Source organism: Arvicola amphibius, chromosome 6 (assembly GCF_903992535.2).
Source record: "Arvicola amphibius chromosome 6, mArvAmp1.2, whole genome shotgun sequence".
NCBI classification, from domain to species: domain Eukaryota; kingdom Metazoa; phylum Chordata; class Mammalia; order Rodentia; family Cricetidae; genus Arvicola; species Arvicola amphibius.
The window spans coordinates 80465053-80485092 of record NC_052052.2 but is presented as its reverse complement, the minus strand read 5'-3'; the positions used below and the strand labels follow the sequence as shown (position 1 = coordinate 80485092).

Here is a 20040-nt window from a genome sequence, read left to right as displayed (position 1 = left end):
TCTGTTATAGACAATGACTGAGTTTTTATAATTCAAGGAACTGGAATTGACATTTGCCGTCTTCAAAGCCTGGCTCATTGAAAACTTTGACATGTATCCCCCGAAATTCTATATTCTTCAACAGTGACCACGGTAATGTCAGGTTAATGGTACAAAAGTATACCAGGCTATGGTGTTGAACCACCTCTCAGAGGGAAGCTGCCTATTAATCAAAATCATCAATTTGAGATTCCACACAAAGTAATATCTACTGTTTTGGGAAACTGAGATTTGGGGATTTATCAGTTATTGCAGCTAGTGTCATGAAACTATATAGTTATTTGGAACTATGAAGGTATTATATAGGTACCTCCTATTTAGGATAGAATGATGAAAATAGGTGGCGGGAATCACCATGTTGTTACAGTTACTGAGGACAGTCCTCATTGGCAAAGCATCCGTAAGGACAGGAGCTAGGAGTGTAGGCCAGGTTTCACTTGGCACCTGGGCCACAGATGCTCACCTCCTTTGTGCCATTGTCTTGGATGAGGGTGTAAAGTGGTACCACACGGTTAATCTCCAGAAGCACTGGTGTGGGGCTCAGCTGCTCTTTGCCTGGCCGGCGGCAAAGGTGACAGGTAGACGGACATCGGCCCTTCTCCTCACATCGAATCTCCACACCTGAGATGAGCTGGTCATCTGATAGCATCTGGGCTGTCAGTAGACCGGAGAGGTAGGTAATGAAGGGCATGGATTTCAGTTCCTTCTTGCTGCCCAACTCCGTGGTCTCTAAAGGGTTATAAAAAAATAAGTAGTAGCATAGGTCAATCCAATATTCTCTAAATGGCTAAAGTTCTGGTCCCACAAAAAGCATTTATTGAGGAGCTGGTACTTGTCAGAAAAGAATAAAGATAATAAAGTGATTTGTTCATGATGCTTTGGAAAGACAGCTGACCTAATGGTTAAGGGAACACCATGATGTCTCGTTCTGCTATTTATACTAGACAATCTATTGCTTTGTGTAGCCCTTACTTTCCACATGTTAAATTTGTAGGTTGCATGAAATGATTCTACAAGCAAGATGTAAATACTCAGATATTTTTCCCAACCAGAAATTCTCTTCTGTCTATCATCAGCTTACACAAATTATACGCTTCTTTTAAGTTTGTACTCCAGTTTTATATTTTCCATAAAACAATATAATGAGGGAAGCATGAGCATCAGGTCAAGCCAATTTTGGTTTAAATGACAGTTGTGTTTGCTAAAACTTCTGCAGCTTTGGGGGGAAAATCTCTTAATGTTCAGGTATTTAGATTACTAGGTGTTTGAAATACGGTTAATAAACCAGTAAAATCAGTTATAAGTGGCAAGTGATATAGATGGAATTATCTGGGATGGGCATGACTTCTTCTTCTGGCCTGTTCCTTTGGGAAACTTCCTATTGATCCCATTTTGTCAGGAGCTCCCTGGATATAGTCTGCACACACTGGGCTTCATATTGTGGTCTTGGTAGTTCCTGTCTCTGTGTCTTTGTTCACGGTGTCCCGACTTTCTCTTCTACTCTGCACATCTTTTATATCCAGTAATGCTCTAACTGAATCTATGTCAAGAATTGTTTCCTTATTGTCCCAGCTGATCAACTCTGAATAAATATGTCTGTTGGGGGAATATCTTACCTTAAATTTTCTTTCCTTTCATTTTCTCTCACTTCTTAAACCATATTATTAATATTTAATGGTGTGAGCCCTTGTCACCCGTCTATCATGACGCTAAGATAATTCTGGGGATATGCTTGATATTCACAGATGGTGCTTGGGAAACTATGAATGAAGGAAAATACACTCACGATCCAGTTCAGAAACTTTGAAGAATTCTTAAAATCATAAGAAGCAGGACAGCAAGATGTCTCGTATGTAATAGCCTTTGCTGCACAAACTTGACATCCTGAGTTCCAGTCCAGGCATCCACATACTGGTGAAAGGCAAAATAAACTCCACAGTGCTGACCTCCTCCCTCCACACATGCTGCACCCGATAAAATAATGGTGGCTGTAGAGATGGGTCAGCAGTTCAGAGCACTTGCTGCTCCTGTGGGGGATCCAAATTCAGTTCCTAGCACCCACACAGTGGCTCATAACCATCTGTGACTCCAGTTTCAGGGGATCCCAAGCCCTCTTCCAGCCTGAATACCAGGTATATGTATGGTTCACACATACTTGAAGACCAACACTAATACAGCTTAAAATAGACAGACAGAGAGACATACATACATACATACAGACAGACAGACAGACAAATAATAAAATCCTAGAGAGTACATAAACAAACTGTTTAACAAGAGTTAATTAAATAGATAGGAGCCAATACCTATCCGTTTCTCAGCTTCAAATACAGTAGTTCTACTTTTATTTATTTAGTAGACTGGTTTTTTAATATAAGATTTTAATACAGAAATAGAGGCTTGATGCTGTACCAAAAGCTCCAAGATACACAGCAATGAGTGTGACTCAGAAGGTGACAGTATATACTATGTGGATGGTGACTTCAAAAATGTACAAGGCACAATCTGAATGCTAACACAGAGGAAGCCTACATTAAGAAACAGAGCATGGTCCTCCAGATGACAGCTTTTACCAAATCTTGGGAAATAAAGATAAATCCCTACCTCAGTGGCCACGTGGGCACTAAGCAGTAAGGTCAGAAAGGAAAGTAAGAGGTTTCTCCTGTTCTTGCTCTGGCTTGCAGGGACATGCAACTAATCTGGAAATGAGCTTGCCGAGCAGAAATACCAATAAACTCAGCCTCCATTCATTACTCTTTCTGCCCTCAGGTCTGGGATCTGGGCTCCACCTTTTCTGTCTGGTTGTCAGCAAATGCATATGAGCTTCTCAGATCAAAGGCTCTGGGGGAGGAAGACAAGGAGAATTCCAGCTAACCACTGCTCCAGAGGATTTAAAAAAAGGTAGTTACTAAGACAAACAAAACAAGCCTGTGAAAAAGGCATCCCAGCAGCTGGGAGACTGAGAGAGTTTTAGATACTGACACAACACAAAAGGAGCATGGAAGGAAACAACCATTTGGATAGATGATGGAGAAGAAATTCAAACAGTAAGAGTATTACAAGTCAGTCCTCATTCTGCTCTAGAAGTTTGGAAAAAAAAGTATGGTGCACGAGGCATAGTCGTTCCACTTCCTGCTTTTGTAAATAAAATTTTGTGAGAAATTAGATATGCCCATTCATTTATGTATTATCTATGACCATAGAGACAGAATTGATATGTTATACTAGGGACTCTATCACAAAGGATAAAATGTACTATATGTCTCTTTACAGGAAATCTTCAGCAACTCCTGTGTATATCTCTTGCATACAGAGTAGGGCACTGAGTTCCAGAGCTATGAGACTTACCTCTAGTAAATATGAAAGTATGAAGGATTAGGTAATAATGTAAAATAGTAGAAACAAACAATCAATACATTTGGACCATTACCCTCCAAAGCATCAAAACATAGTGAGATATTTTTGCTTCCAAAGTAAATCAAGACACAACAAACTGCTTTAAAAAGACTCATGAGAAATTCTTATAGATATACTCCTCCTATTATAAACTAGGATATGTGTCTCATGAAGGAAAATTACTTTCTAAGACCAAGCAATGAATTGGTAGCCAATTAATGGCATGAATTACTCTTCTCTTCTATTTATTTGTCTTGTTCTTACAAATTGGAGGGTAATGCACTGGGCTATCAGTGTTCCAGGTAAGTTTATTTGCTTGCTTGCTTGCTTGCTTGCTTGCCTGCTTGCTTGCTTTTAAGGAAGAAGTTCTCCTGTTTGTCAGGCTGGCTTTGAACTCATGTTCCTCCTCCTCTGATTCTCAAATCCTGAGACAAGCTTTCATGTCCTACCACTCTTGGCTAATACCTTAAGTGTTAAAATATAGAAGACATCACCCCAATGGCCCTTTGCCATATGCACATAATTTATTTAGCAAGAAATATTACTCATTGCTGAGGGTTTTTTTTAACCCTTCATCAAGCAAGCATGCCTAGGCATCTTGTTAAAGATGTAACTATCCATTTACTAATCAAATAATCAATAGCCTTTGGTGCTGTGCTTTCATCAATAAATCTTTAGCTTTTTCCATTCATCATCCTCTGTAAGTGGGGTTAAAAGGTAACAACTCAGGCTAAAAACAGCAACACAGCAGTGGTGTAGAATTAACAGATGACCCAAAGGGCTGACTTTGTAAAAAGAGGGTGCTTTGCAAACATTTGGTCGATATTATTTTTTAACAGTCAAGAAAGTAGAAAACAAAATAGGAATAGAGACTCACTTTTAGGTCCCATCCATAGTATTAACAATGATTCTTTTCTCAAAGGTTGTGCCATGCCTAAGCTATGACCTAGGAGTGTTCCAGCAGGAAAAACCATTAGCAATTAAATTGTGAGAGATAAGTTCCCAATCCAGCCCTACCTTGTGGCTAAAGTCATCTTCCCTAAAGGCAAACCGTGTAGCTCTCCTGCTTTAAACCCTCTGTGATACTTTCCTGCTCTGAAGATAGAGAGCAAACTCTTAGGGTAGGCATACAGTGTGGGATCTAGACCATCCACTGTTCCCAGTCTCAGCACTCTGTTCTACCTCATTCTCTTTTCTCAGCTGCATTGACCTCTAACATTGCATACAGCCTCCTTCTTTCTCTTAGTACTAGCACATGTTCCTCTCCTACAAAATGCTTCTGTCTCATCCTGGGTCCTTGATTTTTCCTGGCTGACTTCCATTCATGACCCAGATCTTTATGCAAATATTAATCATTCAGAAAAAAATTACCCTATGTCATTAATGTATATTAAGAGTTCTTATTACATATTCACATTGCACCCTGATTTCTGTATCCTGTCTCAACAATATAAAGTCTATGAAAGGAAAAGCAGCATTGGTTTTGCTGATGTACAGATCCACCTTACACAGTTTGTGAACCATGACAGGATTATAAAACAGTTTTTATTGAGGTCTAGGGATTGATCCAAAGCCCCTCCCTCATGCTAACCAAGTGCTCCACCATTGTACTAGTAGTATTATTAAATTTTGTTTTGAGTTTGGGTCTCACAAGTTACACAAGTTGGCCTCAAATCTTTGTAATCCAGGAAGTCCTGAAAAGTACTATCCAGCTACATTAAACTTCCAAGTACTTAGGATCACAAGATCTTACCACAAGTCCTGGCTTCAAAAGCATTTCCAATAAATGTTTATTGCAAACAAAGCATGCTTGTATGCCCAGGCCACTGTGCTGGGCTTTCGGAACATCATGAACACTCAAGAGTCAGGGTTTGGGATCAGAAGCGTGACAAGTTGCTAGGGAGATATGACCGAGTCACAAAATAAGATCCATCTTTCAAAGGAAAACCAACAAATAAGGCAGTTGGTTGAGTTCTCATGTTATGACCTCTGGGTTTACATGTAGGCCCTTGCTTTGAGAGGAAGGGAGAGTTGAGTTGAGACAGGCTGTCTGTTTCTAACAGGAAAAAGATAAAGAACTTTTTGAAGAGACTTGTCCTCTGTTCACATTTCCCATCCCTCTGAACAATGCTTCCAAAATAGGATCATGTCTGGTTTCAAGCCTGGTTCAGGCCCAATGACACTACAACCCATTCATTTGAGAACCTGCCAAATGAACTCTCTTTTTTCTCCTCCCAAATTCCTGCTGGGTATTATTTTGTTGCCACCAAAAAAAAAAAAAAAAAAAAAAAAAAAAAGCCTCAGCTTCAGTGTGACAGCCCCGTGTTGGGAAAGCAGCCAGAGCTTTTCGGCAGGAGGTGATGGCACCATTGCCCTTATCCAGAAAAACCAAACAAAGACGGCAGACTAAGGGCTTCTGGGAGAGCCAAAGCTGCACGGCTGGAATAGAGCAGGGCACTGCCTTCCTCGTCAGACAAGCTTCACTTTAGCAATAGGCTCCTACTTTCAGCATTTGAAGGCTCCACAGGGATGACAGGGGCTCAAATTAGAAGCATGAAGGGAGGAGGGGAAATAGTGAACCGTTTACATCAGATAGAGTGGCCGTACTTACATCAGCGGCCTCCCAAACATTACTACATTGGAATCCTTTCTTAAGAGGAGTTATTGTGTTCTGATGGGGGAACACAGTATAATTCGCGGCCAGACCCACACAGAAACCTGAACCAAAGGGAAAAGACCCACCTGAAATGTCGTCTGCGAGCCCTATGCTGCTTTGCTGCTCCGTGTGAAGTTAACAACCTAACTCAGCCCGCAGTCATCAGGGTGTCCTTTCCACACGACACTATAGAACTAAAAGTCCATGTGGGGATTAAAGGAGGTGCCTGGCACGAGTTACTCAGTCAATACGAACTGCTGTTGTTCGCTGGTGCCGCGGTTGCTACAAATGTTTTGTTGCTGTTGTAACAGGATGTTAAAATTGAAAATTCTATTGATACACCAAGACATAATAGGAGTGAGATCCCAACATCAAGCCTATAGACACAGAACTTAAAAATAACACACAACCTAAAAACCAGTTCCATAACTCTGGAAACCTCAGCTAGAACAAAGAAACAAAACAAAAACTGATCAGAGCCCAGTGAGTAAAGGAAAGACCCAGGGACATTTTCTTTGAGACAGTTATTGCCATGTTTGGAGTCTACAGGATCCTAGGAGCACATCCAGACAATTTTGTCTACTGACCGCAACTTCTGTAAAGGGTCTTTGCTAGAGCTACTTACAGAATTTGTTACCTGTTAGAAACTGGGAAAAACAGTAGTAGTCAAGGGCCTACCCTCAAAGAAACGCTAATGGCCTGTGTTAGAGGAACAGAAAGGACTGCAAGGGGAGCCATCAGAGGACGCTGGGAAAGAAGTGAGTGTTTTCTCCATGGGCCAAAGGATAAGATGGCATGGCTGCTTCTGAGACCTCCGCAAGAGTCTCTAACATCAAGTGTTCATGAAGTGAACTACCAGAAAAAGAGGTGGATCTGCCTTAACCAGCAAAATAAAATAAAAATAACAATGGCTCTGGTCTTGAGAGAAATCTCTACTGTTGAGCATCATAGCATAGACATTTACCTAAGTGAAAGCAACAACTTTAAAAATCAATTGAAACTGAAAAGGGCAGAGTCAGACAGTCTGCCTATCTCCATCTTTGACATTGTCTTCTTGTGCTTTGGCAATGGAGGCAGAAGAGAACAAAGGGCAAGAATTCCAGCAAAAGCAGTTAGACCCCGTCCATGCCACCACGGAGAAGAGCAAGGGCACTGACTCGTCAAGTTACAGATAGTGCCTTCCCTGGACTGCCGCACTGGAAAGCATGCTGACAGTGCAAACTGTCACTGTTCTACAGGTGACAGCTGAGCAGATGTAATCCTATATGATTTGTGTCTAAGGTCAAGGAACATTCTTCTAATGAATGAATTAAAGGCAGTGTGAGAACACACACACACACACACACTTACAGATTCTATTTCTACTGTCAATGGAAACAGTAATTCTGACAGTACTTACCACATTTGTGACTTTAGCTAATGTGCTAATTCAATAAATATCTGTCATGCTAACCTAAGTACAAAGACTGTGACCAATTTTAATGAAATTTTGTATTCTTGGCACAAAAATCATTTGTTTGCATCATTGTAACAGTCTGGAGATAACTCTCTGAGTGAATGAATGAATGAGTGCAGGTGTACATATGACTTCCTTTCCTTTAATAATCCTAATTGGATGACAATATGTTAGACTCCAAACCTACCTCAGTTTACCTACCAGATTAAAGGCAGCAAGACTCAACTGTATTTTACTGATGACCACTAACAAAGGAAGTAATTGCATAAGGCCATATAACAGTTAAAGAATCTAGCTGTTTCTAGACCATACTACTCTCTTTTTTCTTATATATATTCCCTCTTGGAAAACTTCTTGGTACCAGTTTTCATCCTACTTGAGTCCCTTCCCTTTCTCACATGTGTATCTTTTCTGTTCTTGTCACCCCCAGGTAAGACACCCAGCCTTTCCCTCCACTTTCACGAACTAGTATGTTTTCACGGGCAGAAGAACTTTTAAAGGTCACATAGTTGGTAAAAACCACCCAATCTTTTATTTGCTATGAAATTATCCTCCTATTATTTCTTAGACACTTTTAATGGCATGAAACCCCCTAAGTCTTCTGGGTTCTTCATGGATAAACACTATTAAACATAGGCTAGCATCAAACTGGGGCAATTCTCATGTTAAGCATTGAATTCAAACTCAGATTTTATGTTATTTGGGTATTTTGCAGTATGTACACTTGACTCCCACTCAATAAGCTAAAGCTAGCTAACTGGCTATGTGGGTGAAATCCACATCACAGAGACTGTAGAGCACTATGGTCCGGGGTCTCATAAAGTGTATGTCTGTGTTTTGTGCTATGTGAATGTGCTCACTTGGGAAACAGAGTCAACGATGCAGAGTCCCCATATAAGAAGAAGGTGGGTTTACAAAGCGCATACACAAATGACCTCCTGATCTAATGACCTCCTGACCCCAGCTAACTCGGCAGCTTTCTCACTAAGTGCACAACAGAGCTTGAATTTGAATTCCAGCTCCTGTCTTCCAGTCTGGCCACTTTGATTAGTTATTCACCTCCCTGGTGTGTCATTTTCTTAATTTTGAAATTTCAATGATAATAGTTCTTTTTATTATTATTATTTAAGGGATTAATGGGAAACAAAACTTAAGGAAGAATGTCCAGGACAATGGTGTCAAGAGCATCAACAGAATTCATTTAATCTGGCCCTTCTTGGCTTCCATCACACCATTTTTCAGTTCTGAAACAAATATGAATCTGTAAATCTTCTCTTGACACCCACTTGGTTCTTTTAACAATGAGAAATTTCGCTTCAACTTCTTGCTTTCTATGTACTAAGTAGGTCGGTCAAGGACTGAGCAGAATTCCACAGCCATTGAGTCTGACTGCTTAACTTCAAATCACAGGCAAGATTTTTCACTTCTCAAACTTTAGTGAATTGGTGATTTATAATTCCCCATTCAAGTGATCTGAACGCCAAATAAGAGAAGCTCATGCCTATGACCACCTGTGATCCTATAATTCAATAGAAATAAAAATTGATGTCATCTTCTTTAAGCTTAGAGTAACCAGCATAACCTAGAAAAGGGCCCTGTCTTCAGAGGAAGCAGTTTTCTCCTGAGGGCACCGTGCAGAAGCTCACCAGGCAGAGATGGGAAGCTGTCAGCACTTGTTCATAGTATTCTTTTCCACCACTTGAGACTGGTTGTGACTAGTCAAAGGCAGAAAGCAAGGCCAAGTGTGATCTCCTGCTGCCCTCTAGTGTCTGCTTAAGGTGGTTGCTCTTGGGAACTACAGCTTTTTACCAGAGACAGTTTAGGATTACAAGGTACAGAGCTACCGAGGCAAAGTTACTGCCATAATTAACAGTTAAAACGAAAGGCACTTGCTTAGCCAGCCCATGTAGGACCAGGTTTGGAGGGAGGCATCATGGGGGAGAATAGGAGTAACAATCTGTTCAATACTGAGGATATATGTTGGGAAGGAAAACACAGAGATGAGAAGAGATTTGAGATACAGAAGACGTCAAAGATAATAGGGAAAGATAAACTTCCAGATGGCAGGGTATGGCAAAATGCTGTTTCCAGATTGCTCAAAACTAAGTCATGTGATCAAGGCTTCATTTAGTCTGATCTTCACTTGCCAGGTTACTGTCCATGGAATTGAACTGAAAAAGAGGAGCACCTTCGCCTGGTCCAATAAAAAAATGACTTAAAGGCTAGCTGCAGGCTTCTAAGTGACCATGGGTAAGGTAAACCAATAAAAACTTATACATTTTTAGTGTATAAAATAAGGGTAAGGTGAATAATAATACAGGTATTAAATTTTAATATAATGAATTTCCACAATTCTTCCAATTTGTGTGTGCATGTGAGGGGGTGCCTGAGTGCAGATATCTCTGTAGGCTCCTGTGGAGACCAGAAGAAGGTACCAGATCACCAGGAACTGATGTTAGAGAGGGTTGTAAGCAGCACGGTGTACTGGGGACTGAACCTGAATCCACTGCAAGAGGAGCAAGTGTTCCGGACATGGGAGGGAGCTCTCCAGCCCTCCCACATTCGCAGTAGAAGTGTTGTTACCTTTAAGAGGCGACTGGATGAAACAAAAGGGTAAGATCAAGAACAGAGACACTTCCCAGACTTCTGGGTTTTGTTACACACGTGATGCTGTGTTTGCCGCAGCTTCATTGGCCCTGAATTTGCCTCCCTGGATCCAGTTCAAGCACTGCCCTTTAATGTCCTGCTAAAACACAGCCCCCAGGGCTCAAAGACTCATCCTTCCACAGTTCTCACTCCCTCACTCCAGTTTTAGAGGGTTGGGAGACCAGGGGGATAAGTCTTAGACAGGATTAAGGGTAAACATATCCTGAAGATGCTAATGTTCATCTTTGGATGGGAACGTCCAAATCATCCTGCTATGGTAAGACTTAGAGATCGAGACCAAGTCACAGGACACGCCAGCCATCCTCAGTTCAAGTAGAGGAAGTCAGGTTCAAACCCACCCATCCCCTTTGTAGGAATCAGCTACAGGCCTTGGTTGGAGGAACGCTGGGAAACACTTTTAGAGACTAACCATAACCTCTCTTTCACATTTCTGTTTTTCAAAATCTCAAATCTACCCAGGTTACAAAGGACATAGACATATTCACAAGCATTTTATAGTTTCCCAGAGTACTTTAACGCCTTTATTATTTGTGCTTTTCTTGAAAACTGCAGCAAGCTGGCATCAGAGGACTAGTCAGATCATCCTACATAAAATAAAGTTGAACCAAAGAGCTGCAATCCATCATGAGTCTCCTTTCTTAAAGTTGGGGTGGTGGGTGAAATAAATAGTAACTACTTCAGTTTTATACACACACACACACACACCAGTCCATAATTTATGTGCTTAGTGTGCACACATGGTCACATCTGCTCTCTGGCTTCTGGCGGCAGTGAGTAGCATTCAAAATTGCTGCTTAAATGGGAGGAGGCAGCAAACTACAGGTATGAAAGTTGGGATCAGTTCTACTTTTCTTTTTGTTGCTGTGATAAAGAAAACTGACTGAAAGCAACTTAGGGAAGAACATGTTCATTTATGAAGCGGAGACAAGAAGGAACACTACTTACTAGTTTACTTCCTCCGGCTTGCGCAGGTACCCATCTTCCTTATGCAGTACAGATCTGTCCAGGGGTTCTACCATGCCCAGTAGGCTATGCCTACATTTATTAACGAACAAGCAAGATAAAGACCCCACCCCACAGACACATCCACACACCAAACCAACGTAGGCAATTCCCGATGTGACACTTCCTCTTCCTAGGTATGTCCATGTTTGAATCCAGTTGGCAAAACAGATCAATGGAGAAAAGAAAAACTGGATTCATGGTTGCTTGTCTTATTCTTGAGGGCTTTCTTGCTGTGTTAAGCTACCTTCCCCTCTGTGGGGATACTAAAGATTTGGGTCTGAATAGCTATACATTCCAGAACTGGAATATGCAATTTATATTTTTTTCTCTTCAAGACATCATAGCAATTAGCAAAACAATTCTTAAAATAATATGCAGCTCAGTTGTTAGAGAACTTGCTTGCTTAGCAATCACTGGATTCAATTCCCAGCATTGCAATAAACCAAGTATGATGGTAAACTATGCTAATCCTAGCACCGGGAAGGTAGAGGCAGGAGGATCAGGAGTTCAAGGTCATCTTCTGCTACTTGCTGAATTCAAGGCAAACCTGGGATACAGAAGCCCCATCATAAAATAATGCAGAAGGGGCTTTCAAGATGGCTCAGTGTTAGGAAAGGCTTCCTTCTTTAGCAGATGGCCTGAGTTCAGTTCCCAACATGATTGTCATGCTCCTCACAACTGTCTAGAATTTCAGCTCTAGGAGCTCCTAGGAACCCAATGGCCTCTTCTGACCTCCATGGGCACTGCACGGGCATTCCAACACACATGAATAAAATGTTAAATATCCATAAGAAGTCTACAGACAATCAACAGGAAATTGGTTGTAAAACCATGGTGCATCTGAAATAACAGGGTCACTACCAGAAACTTGAAGCTAGAACAATTTTTGTTGTGTTTGAGGTGGAGTAGTCAGAAGCACATTTTATTAAATGGAAAAATATGCACAACAGTATTTATAGTTCTTCTGTGTGACTATAAGGAAATAGCATGAAGATACATATCCAGGACACATAGACATTATCTATTTTGTTTTCCCTAGGACATACTGACAGGCCTGCTCAAACTAATAAAATGGTTAGCTACAGGGATAGCAGAGAAACAAGGCCAATATATTTCATACCTTGTTTTATAATATTAAACTTTACAAAAGTTGTAGATAGTTTTTATATTTTTATTATTAAAGAGAAGAAATATATATATTCAAATTATATACAAACTGAAAGATGTCTACAGTATATCAGAGTATTAAAAAATAAATAGGGAAGCTAGAAACATGACTAGGTCGTTAAGAGCATTTGCTGTCTTGCAGAGGACCCACTTATGATTCCCTGTATGCACATGACAGGTAATAACTGTCTATATCTCCAGTTCCAGAAAATCTGAAATCCTCTTCTGGCCTCCATGGTACTGCACGCACTGACATACATGCAGGCAAAAAACACTGTTACACAAAAGAATAAAAATGAACAGAAAAAAGAACTAGATGAGTAGTATCTAGTGTATTTAAACACAGCATCTGTACGTTATAAGCCTAGTGATGTTATTCTAAATAGAAAGGAATCTAGGTGCAATTGCAAAGGTAGATTTAAGGGTGTACTCACAATTTTGTTTATGGAAATATTATATCACAGGTAATAAAACCAGAGAAACGGATTGGCAAGCTGGCTCAGCAGTGAAAAGCACTTCCTGCTGTGCCAGAGGACTTGTGTTTGATGCCCAGCATTCACGTGGCAGTTCACCATCTTCAGCTTCAGTTTCAGGGGACTGAAAACCTCTTCTGGCCTCTGCTTGCATCAGGCACATGCATGGTGCACAGACATGTATGTAGGCAAGGCATTCATATACATAAAATAAAATGATAAAGGAGGAAGTCAGGGAGAATGAGAGAATCATAATAGCACTGTTTTCAATGTCTAATAAAAGAACTTATCTAGATAGCTACCATCAATGTATCCTATCCTATCCAGTGTAAACTCTTAAGAGAAAGGCTGCTGTGAAAATTTCTCATGGACAAAGTAACCTGCCAACAACACAACCTGCTACCACTCTTGACTAAATGTCATTCATCTGCACATTAAGTCCTGATACAATGCTATAGTAAGTGCGTAGGTCTCCCAATCTACTCTAGAAGAATTTGGGGTTTGTGAATATGTAGAAGGAGAAACAATACACCCTTTCAGGGTCCTAAAATGGGAATTTAGCATTTCCTTAAATTATGGGTTCATGCAACATATCAGAAAGATTCAGAAAATTCCCTATAATCTTGACATAATTCAATTTGCATACATTTGAATCACACAACAGCAGTTCGAAATACTTCAAAACATTTATGCTCACTGTTACTTAGAAATCATGAGAGGCATTGTATTCCACTAAATCTTATCTCTAGCAAGTAAGCATATGCTAGTTACATGTTGAAATATTTTGAGTTACTCTATCTTGACATCGTTTCTTTCTTTATGGTCCATATGTATTTTATTTTATGCGTTTGCAATCTTATTTATATTACAACTGAATTTTCTAGAAAGGCGATCTAGGAAGCAAAAAGTGATGACTCCCTAAGAAAGAGGAGGAAGTTAACACAAGGAGAAAATGTGTTCTCTTCAAATGACCCAAGGTCCTTGCCGAATAACAGCATAGGCTATACAGACTATACAGACTATAGCCACCATACAGCAGAAAAGACTAGCATAATATGCAGAAATTTTTATCATTATTTAAACATACTAACAATTAAAATGTATTTTAAAAGCTGGGTAGCTATGTCAAATTATGTTTAAATATCTTTAAAAAATAAGATAGCTTTAAATATGCATACTGCGGGCATTTACAGGAGGGGGAATAGAGTATCTGGGATTTGATTTAAAACATGCCAGTCAACTGAAACAAATAGGGTGTAAGGAAAAGCAGGAGCCACATTGGAAAGAACATTGGCAACAATCATAGCTATGTAATGGGCACACAGAGATTCTCTGTGTCATTCCTTCTTCCAGAGCGTGCACTTAACACACTCCTTAACAAAACCTATGGTGCTCATCAGAGTCATGAGTTCTTCATCTTGATTGGCTGGCAGCAAGAAGAAAGAGTGATGGGCCTGACTTGAGCATCTGAAACCTCAAAGCCCAACCTATCAGCAAGGTTCTGGCATCTGTCTCCGGCAGGGCTACCACCTACTCTACTCCACATCCTTTCTCCCAGCATTCAGTTTAGTTTCCCCCACCTATCTCTATTCCCTGTGCAGGCCCAAAGCAGCCCTTTATTAACCAACAGTATTCACAGCATACAGAGGGGAATCCCACATCATCTATTCTTACAACTTGGAAACTATTATTTCATTCATTGTGGCACATGGACCAGAAGATATTCCACAGTTATCCATTTATGTAGAAAATGATTTTTGATGCTCCCAAGCTTCATCACAAATAAAGTTTCTATAGAGATCCATGTGCAGACTCTGTGCAGATATATGTCATCACTTTCTTTGGATGAATACTAGAGAACATGACTGCCAAGTCTCATGATAGGAATATACTTTCTTTGTGGGAAGTTTAGAATTTGTCTTTTCAAATGACCATGCCATTTGCGTTCCCAGCTGATGTGGGAATGTCTTCTGTTTTAATAAAGAAACTGCCCTGGCCATCCCTTAGGTGGGTGGAGTAGACAGAACAGGAAGAAGGAAGTGAGGTAGATGGCTCAGTCAGATGCCACACCTCTCCTAAGTGAGATAAATCGCCATGCCTTGCCTCTCTGGGGCAGACCGCTGTGCCTCTCCTCAGGGAGAGAGATGCGATGAAGCCAGCCGCCAGGTCAGACATGCTGAATCTTTCCAGGTAAGACACCACTCGTGGTATTACATAGATTATTAGATAGGGGTTAAAGCAAGAGATGTGAGAATTAGCTAATAAGAGGCTGGAACTAATGGGCCAGACAGTATTTAAAAGAACACAGTTCTGTGTTCAATTATTTCGGGTAAAGCTAGCTGGTGGCCAGGAGCTGGGCGGCATGAAAAGCAGGCCAGTCCTCAGCCCCTCACTACAGAATGGCGCCCAACGTGGGTCAGTGTTGGGTGTGGCATCTTTGTCTATCCCTAAACTTTATTTCTTGAAGCAAGATCTGTCACTGAACTTGGAGCCTATTAGTTGGCTAGATTGGCCGGCTGGTGAGTTCACACGATCTTCCTGTCTTTGCCTCCTTGTACTAGGATTACAGGCGTGCTTCTCCACCATGTTCAGCTTTTCTATGTGAGTATCAAGGTTCTAAACTCAGGTCCTCATGCTTTAGTACTGCAAGTACTTTGGCCCCTAACCCATGTCCTAAGGCCCCATTTATTTTCTTATAGCTGCATTTTAAGATTTTTTTAATTTCTAAAAGTCCTCTATCAGATTCCCTTTTGTAATAAATCTTCCCAGGCCATGCACCCCTACTTATTATCCTCATTCTGTCTTTTACAAGGCCAGAATTTTTTAGTTCTAATAAGCTCAGTTTATTATTTTTCATATGCTGTATTTTACATTTTAAAATAGCTATGATCTGTCCCCATTTTCAAAACATGAAATAGAATATTCAATACACAATGGTGTAAAAAAAATATATGGGATAGAAGTGACAGACTCAATCACTGGAGTTTGTCTCTGTTCAGTAGAACTGAACCTAGCTGACAGCTGTTAAAAGTCTTGGAAATGGGTACTTTCTCAATCTGACCTTCAGCTCACATGCCAAACCTAGCTAAGAACTTGACCTCAACCTTGTAAGATACTATGAAACATGAAAGCCAAAAAAGTTGTAGTTGGACTTTTAATCATAGAAACTCTGAGATAATACATGCAGGAGACTAAGTATTATGGAGAAGGTCACTTGTGATACAATGATAGACAAACACACAATACAGATAGACTGAGATATATGAGTTTATATTATTTCATGAAAATTCTTTTATTATAATTATAAATAGGTATTTTTTTCTTTTTTATTGATTTTTATTTAGCTCTACATTTTTCTCTGCTCCCTTCCCTGCCTCTCCATTCTTCCCTTCAGCCCTCCCCCAAGGTTCCCATGCTCCCAATTTACTCAGGAGATATTGTCTTTTTGTCTTTTTCTACTTCCCATGTAGGTTAGATCTATGTAAGTCTCTCTTAGTGTCCTCATTGTTGTCTAAGTTCGCTGGGATTGTGGTTTGTAGGCTTCTTTTCTTTGATTTATGTTTAAAAAGCAGACACAGAAAGACAGTTATCACATGTACTCACTCATAGGTGGTTTTTAAACATAAAGTAAATAAGTATTCTTAAATTTACTCATGATATATTAGAATATAATTTCTTTATGCATTTATTTTTTATATTTTGTAAGCAAGACACTCGCTCCTCTTTCCTACCATAATTCATTTGGTAATGAGGAAAAGAAAAAAAGATTCTTTTGTTTAGATTAACAATGATAATAATATTCAACATTAGCTTGTAACATGAGGGCTGGCTGTAGGTTGGTGTTCCTGTCTGCCTGGTTCCCACAGCTGTTTAGCCCCAAAGAATCACACAGAAGTCTACATTACTTATAAACTGATTGGCCCCTTAGCTCAGGATTCTTGTTAATTCTTGTAGCTTATATTAACCCATTGTTCTTATCTATGTTAGCCATATGGCTCAGTACCTATTTCAGCAAAGCAGGTCTCGTCCTGCTTCTTCAGTAATCTGAGCAGGAGTGCAAAAAAAGCTTCCTGCTTCCCAGAATTCTCCTTTTCTCATCACCTTGCCTCTACTTCCTGTATGGTTGACCTGCTTATACTTCCTGCCTGGCCAATCAGCATTTATGTAAAACATGATTGACAGAATACAGACAATTCTCCCGCACCAATTTCCCCTCTTTTTGCACCTCAACATGGCAACCTGGATGCATGTAAAACCTGAGAGAGCTTAATTTTAAACACAGAAAAAGAAGAGTTTAACACAGCTTTTTGCTGTTTACTGGGGCATGCCACAGAGAGATTCTTCTGACTCAGCAATAAAAAAAAAAAGCTGTGCTATTTTTAAATGGGGCTTCCTGGGCCCTGCCACCAGTGCAGTCTCCAGCTATGGAGCATTTGTGGGTACATCACTACGTTGTTTGGCCTTTGTTTTTTGTTTTTTTAAGAAAGGGTTTCTCTGGGTAGCCCTGGACATTCTGAAACTGACTCTGTATACCATGCTGTCCTCAAGCTCAGAGATTCTTTTGACTTTGCCACCCAAGTACTGAAACTAAAGTCATGCACCATCACAGCCCAGCTAAAGTTGTAGGTGTGCAGCCCCTTGTTCCGTTAGATGATCTGTTAAACCAGGCATGGTAGTGCACAGCTTTAGTCCTAGCACATGGGAGGTAGAGGCAAGTTCAAGGCCAATATGGTTTACAAGTCAAGTTCCAGGAGAGTCAAAGATATACAAAGAAACCTTGTTTCCCAAAACAAAACAGGAAACCCAAAGAATGATCTGCTAAGTTGTTGAATATTCACATTCCTGTAAGGTCGACAACTAATACTACACACATTTTACAAAAGTGTAAACTTTCTCAGTTCCAACAAGTTAGCAAAGCTGTGGTTGTTTGAAAGAAAATACCCACAGAGTGGCACTATTAGGAGGTGTTGCCTTGTTGGAGGAAGTGTGTCACTGTCCAGCAAGCTTTGAGGTCTCTTGAACTCAAATTCCCTCAGTGTGACAGTCAGTTAACCTCCTGATGCTTGCAAAATGTAGCACTCTCAGCTCCCACAATACATCTGCCTGCATGCCACCATGCTGTCTGTCATGATGATAATGGATTGCACCTCTGAAACTGTAAGCAAACCATCCCAGTTAAATGTTTCCTTTATAAGAGTTGCTGAGGTCATGATGTTTCTTCATAGCAATGGAAACCCTAACTAAGACAAAAATCTTATTCCAAGTCATTTCATCATCTACCTTCCCCCCACCCCCCCATAGATAACCTGCAGGTTGGTGAAGCAGCAGTTGAGTAAGATTTCACAGCTCTCAATATTTAAAGAGAAGGTATTCTCACTAAGTAAACTTGTTAATGATTACAAGTCTTGGTAAAGAGCAATATTGTAGGTTAGGCCAAATGCTAAATGATATCTCATTTTGCTCCTAACAATATTGGGAGAGCTGGCTATTGCAGAGCATAAATCTCCTTTCCCAATAGCAAGCAACATAAAATATCTGAGGAAAACTCAAATAAAACAAGTGAAAGACCTGTATGACAGGAACTTTAATTCTTTGAAGAAAGAAATTGAAGAAGATAGCATACAATGGAAAGATTTTCCATGCTCTTGGATAGAAAAGATTGACGTAGGAAAAATGGCAAACTTACCAAAAGCCATCTACAATGCAAGCCCTATCAAATCCCAACACAATTCTTCACAGACTTCAAAAGAAAAATACTCAACTTTCTTTGGAAAAACAAAAAAAAATCCAGCATAGCCAAAACAATCCTGTACAAGAAAGGAACTTCTAGTGCCATCACTAGCCATGACTTCAAGCTCTACTATAAAGCTATTGCAATGAAAATGGCTTGGTATTGGCATAAAAACAGACAGGTGGACCAATGGAATTGATTCAAAAGTGCTAATATTAATCCACACACCTATGAACATCTGATTTTGGAAAAGATGTTAAATTTATGTGTTGTAAGAGCCTGTTTGTTTGTTCCCGGCTGCTCAGCCCTAAAATAACCACATAGAAACTATATTATTTGCAATGCTGTTTGCCCAATAGCTTAAACGTATTTCTGGATAACTCATATCTTAAATTAACCCATCTCCATTAATCTGTGTATCATCACCTGGCTCTGGCTTACCAGGTTAAATTCCAGTGTCTGTCTCCTGTGGGTCTACATGGCTTCTCCCTGACTCTGGCTTCTTTCTGCTAGCATTCAGTTTAGTTTTACCTGCCAACCTATATTCTGCCCTGCACAAGTCTAAGTTTATTAACCAATGATATTCACACCATACAGACAGGAATCCCACACCCTCTCCCCTTTTCGGTTTAAATAAAAAGTAAGGTTTTAACTTTAAAATAGTAAAATTACATATAACAAAACAGGTATCAAGCAAGAATTACAGTTACAATAGATATATCTACTTTATCTTTAATCATAAATAAGGAAAACTATAACTATAACTATCTATTCTTTAACTCCATCAAAGACCCCAGAAGGATATATTACCTAAGTAAACAGGAAGTGCATTGTAAGCACCTTTCAAAGCTCTAGAATTGACAGAGACATCTCACTGCCTGGAAAGTCACCCAAAGTTTTTCTGTAATGTTAGGGCATGCAATCTTCAGCCTACAGTCCCATAATATCTGGCAGACTTTTCCATGAAGCATAAAATTTCAAAGACAGTTCTATCATGTAGCCCTACCAAAGACAAACTTTACTTGGTAAGCCACAGCCTTGTGGTGATACAGATATTAATGGAGATGTGTTAATTTAAAATATGAGTTAGCCAGAAATATGTTTAAGCTATTGATCAAGCAGTATTGCAAATAATATGGTTTCTGTGTGATTATTTTGGGGCTAGACAGCTGGGAAACAAGTGGCCTCCTACTGTAGTAATGTACAATGGAAAAAAGAAAGCATCTTCAACAAATGGTGCTGGCATAACTGGATGTTTACATGAGAAGAATGCAAATAGATTCATATCCAGCCCCATGCGCAAAACTCAAGTCCAAATGGATCAAAGACCTCAACAGAAATCCAGCCACAATGAACCTGATTGAAAAGAAAGTGGGAAGTAGCCTTGAACACATTGGCACAAGAGACCACTTCCTAAATATATACCAGTAGCACAGACAATAAGAACAAC

General features: G+C 40.0%; 1 protein-coding gene across 3 annotated transcripts in view; it reads right to left on the bottom strand.

The window, feature by feature from the left end:
- Astn2 (astrotactin 2) overlaps window positions 1-20040 on the bottom strand; it is a 980272-nt gene that overhangs the window by 201230 nt on the left and 759002 nt on the right. For all 3 annotated transcript variants that reach the window (XM_038333150.1, XM_038333151.2, XM_038333152.2), the window contains one exon: window positions 503-768. In XM_038333150.1, the coding sequence (XP_038189078.1) occupies window positions 503-768 (266 nt within the window). The remainder of the gene's footprint in view (window positions 1-502; window positions 769-20040) is intronic.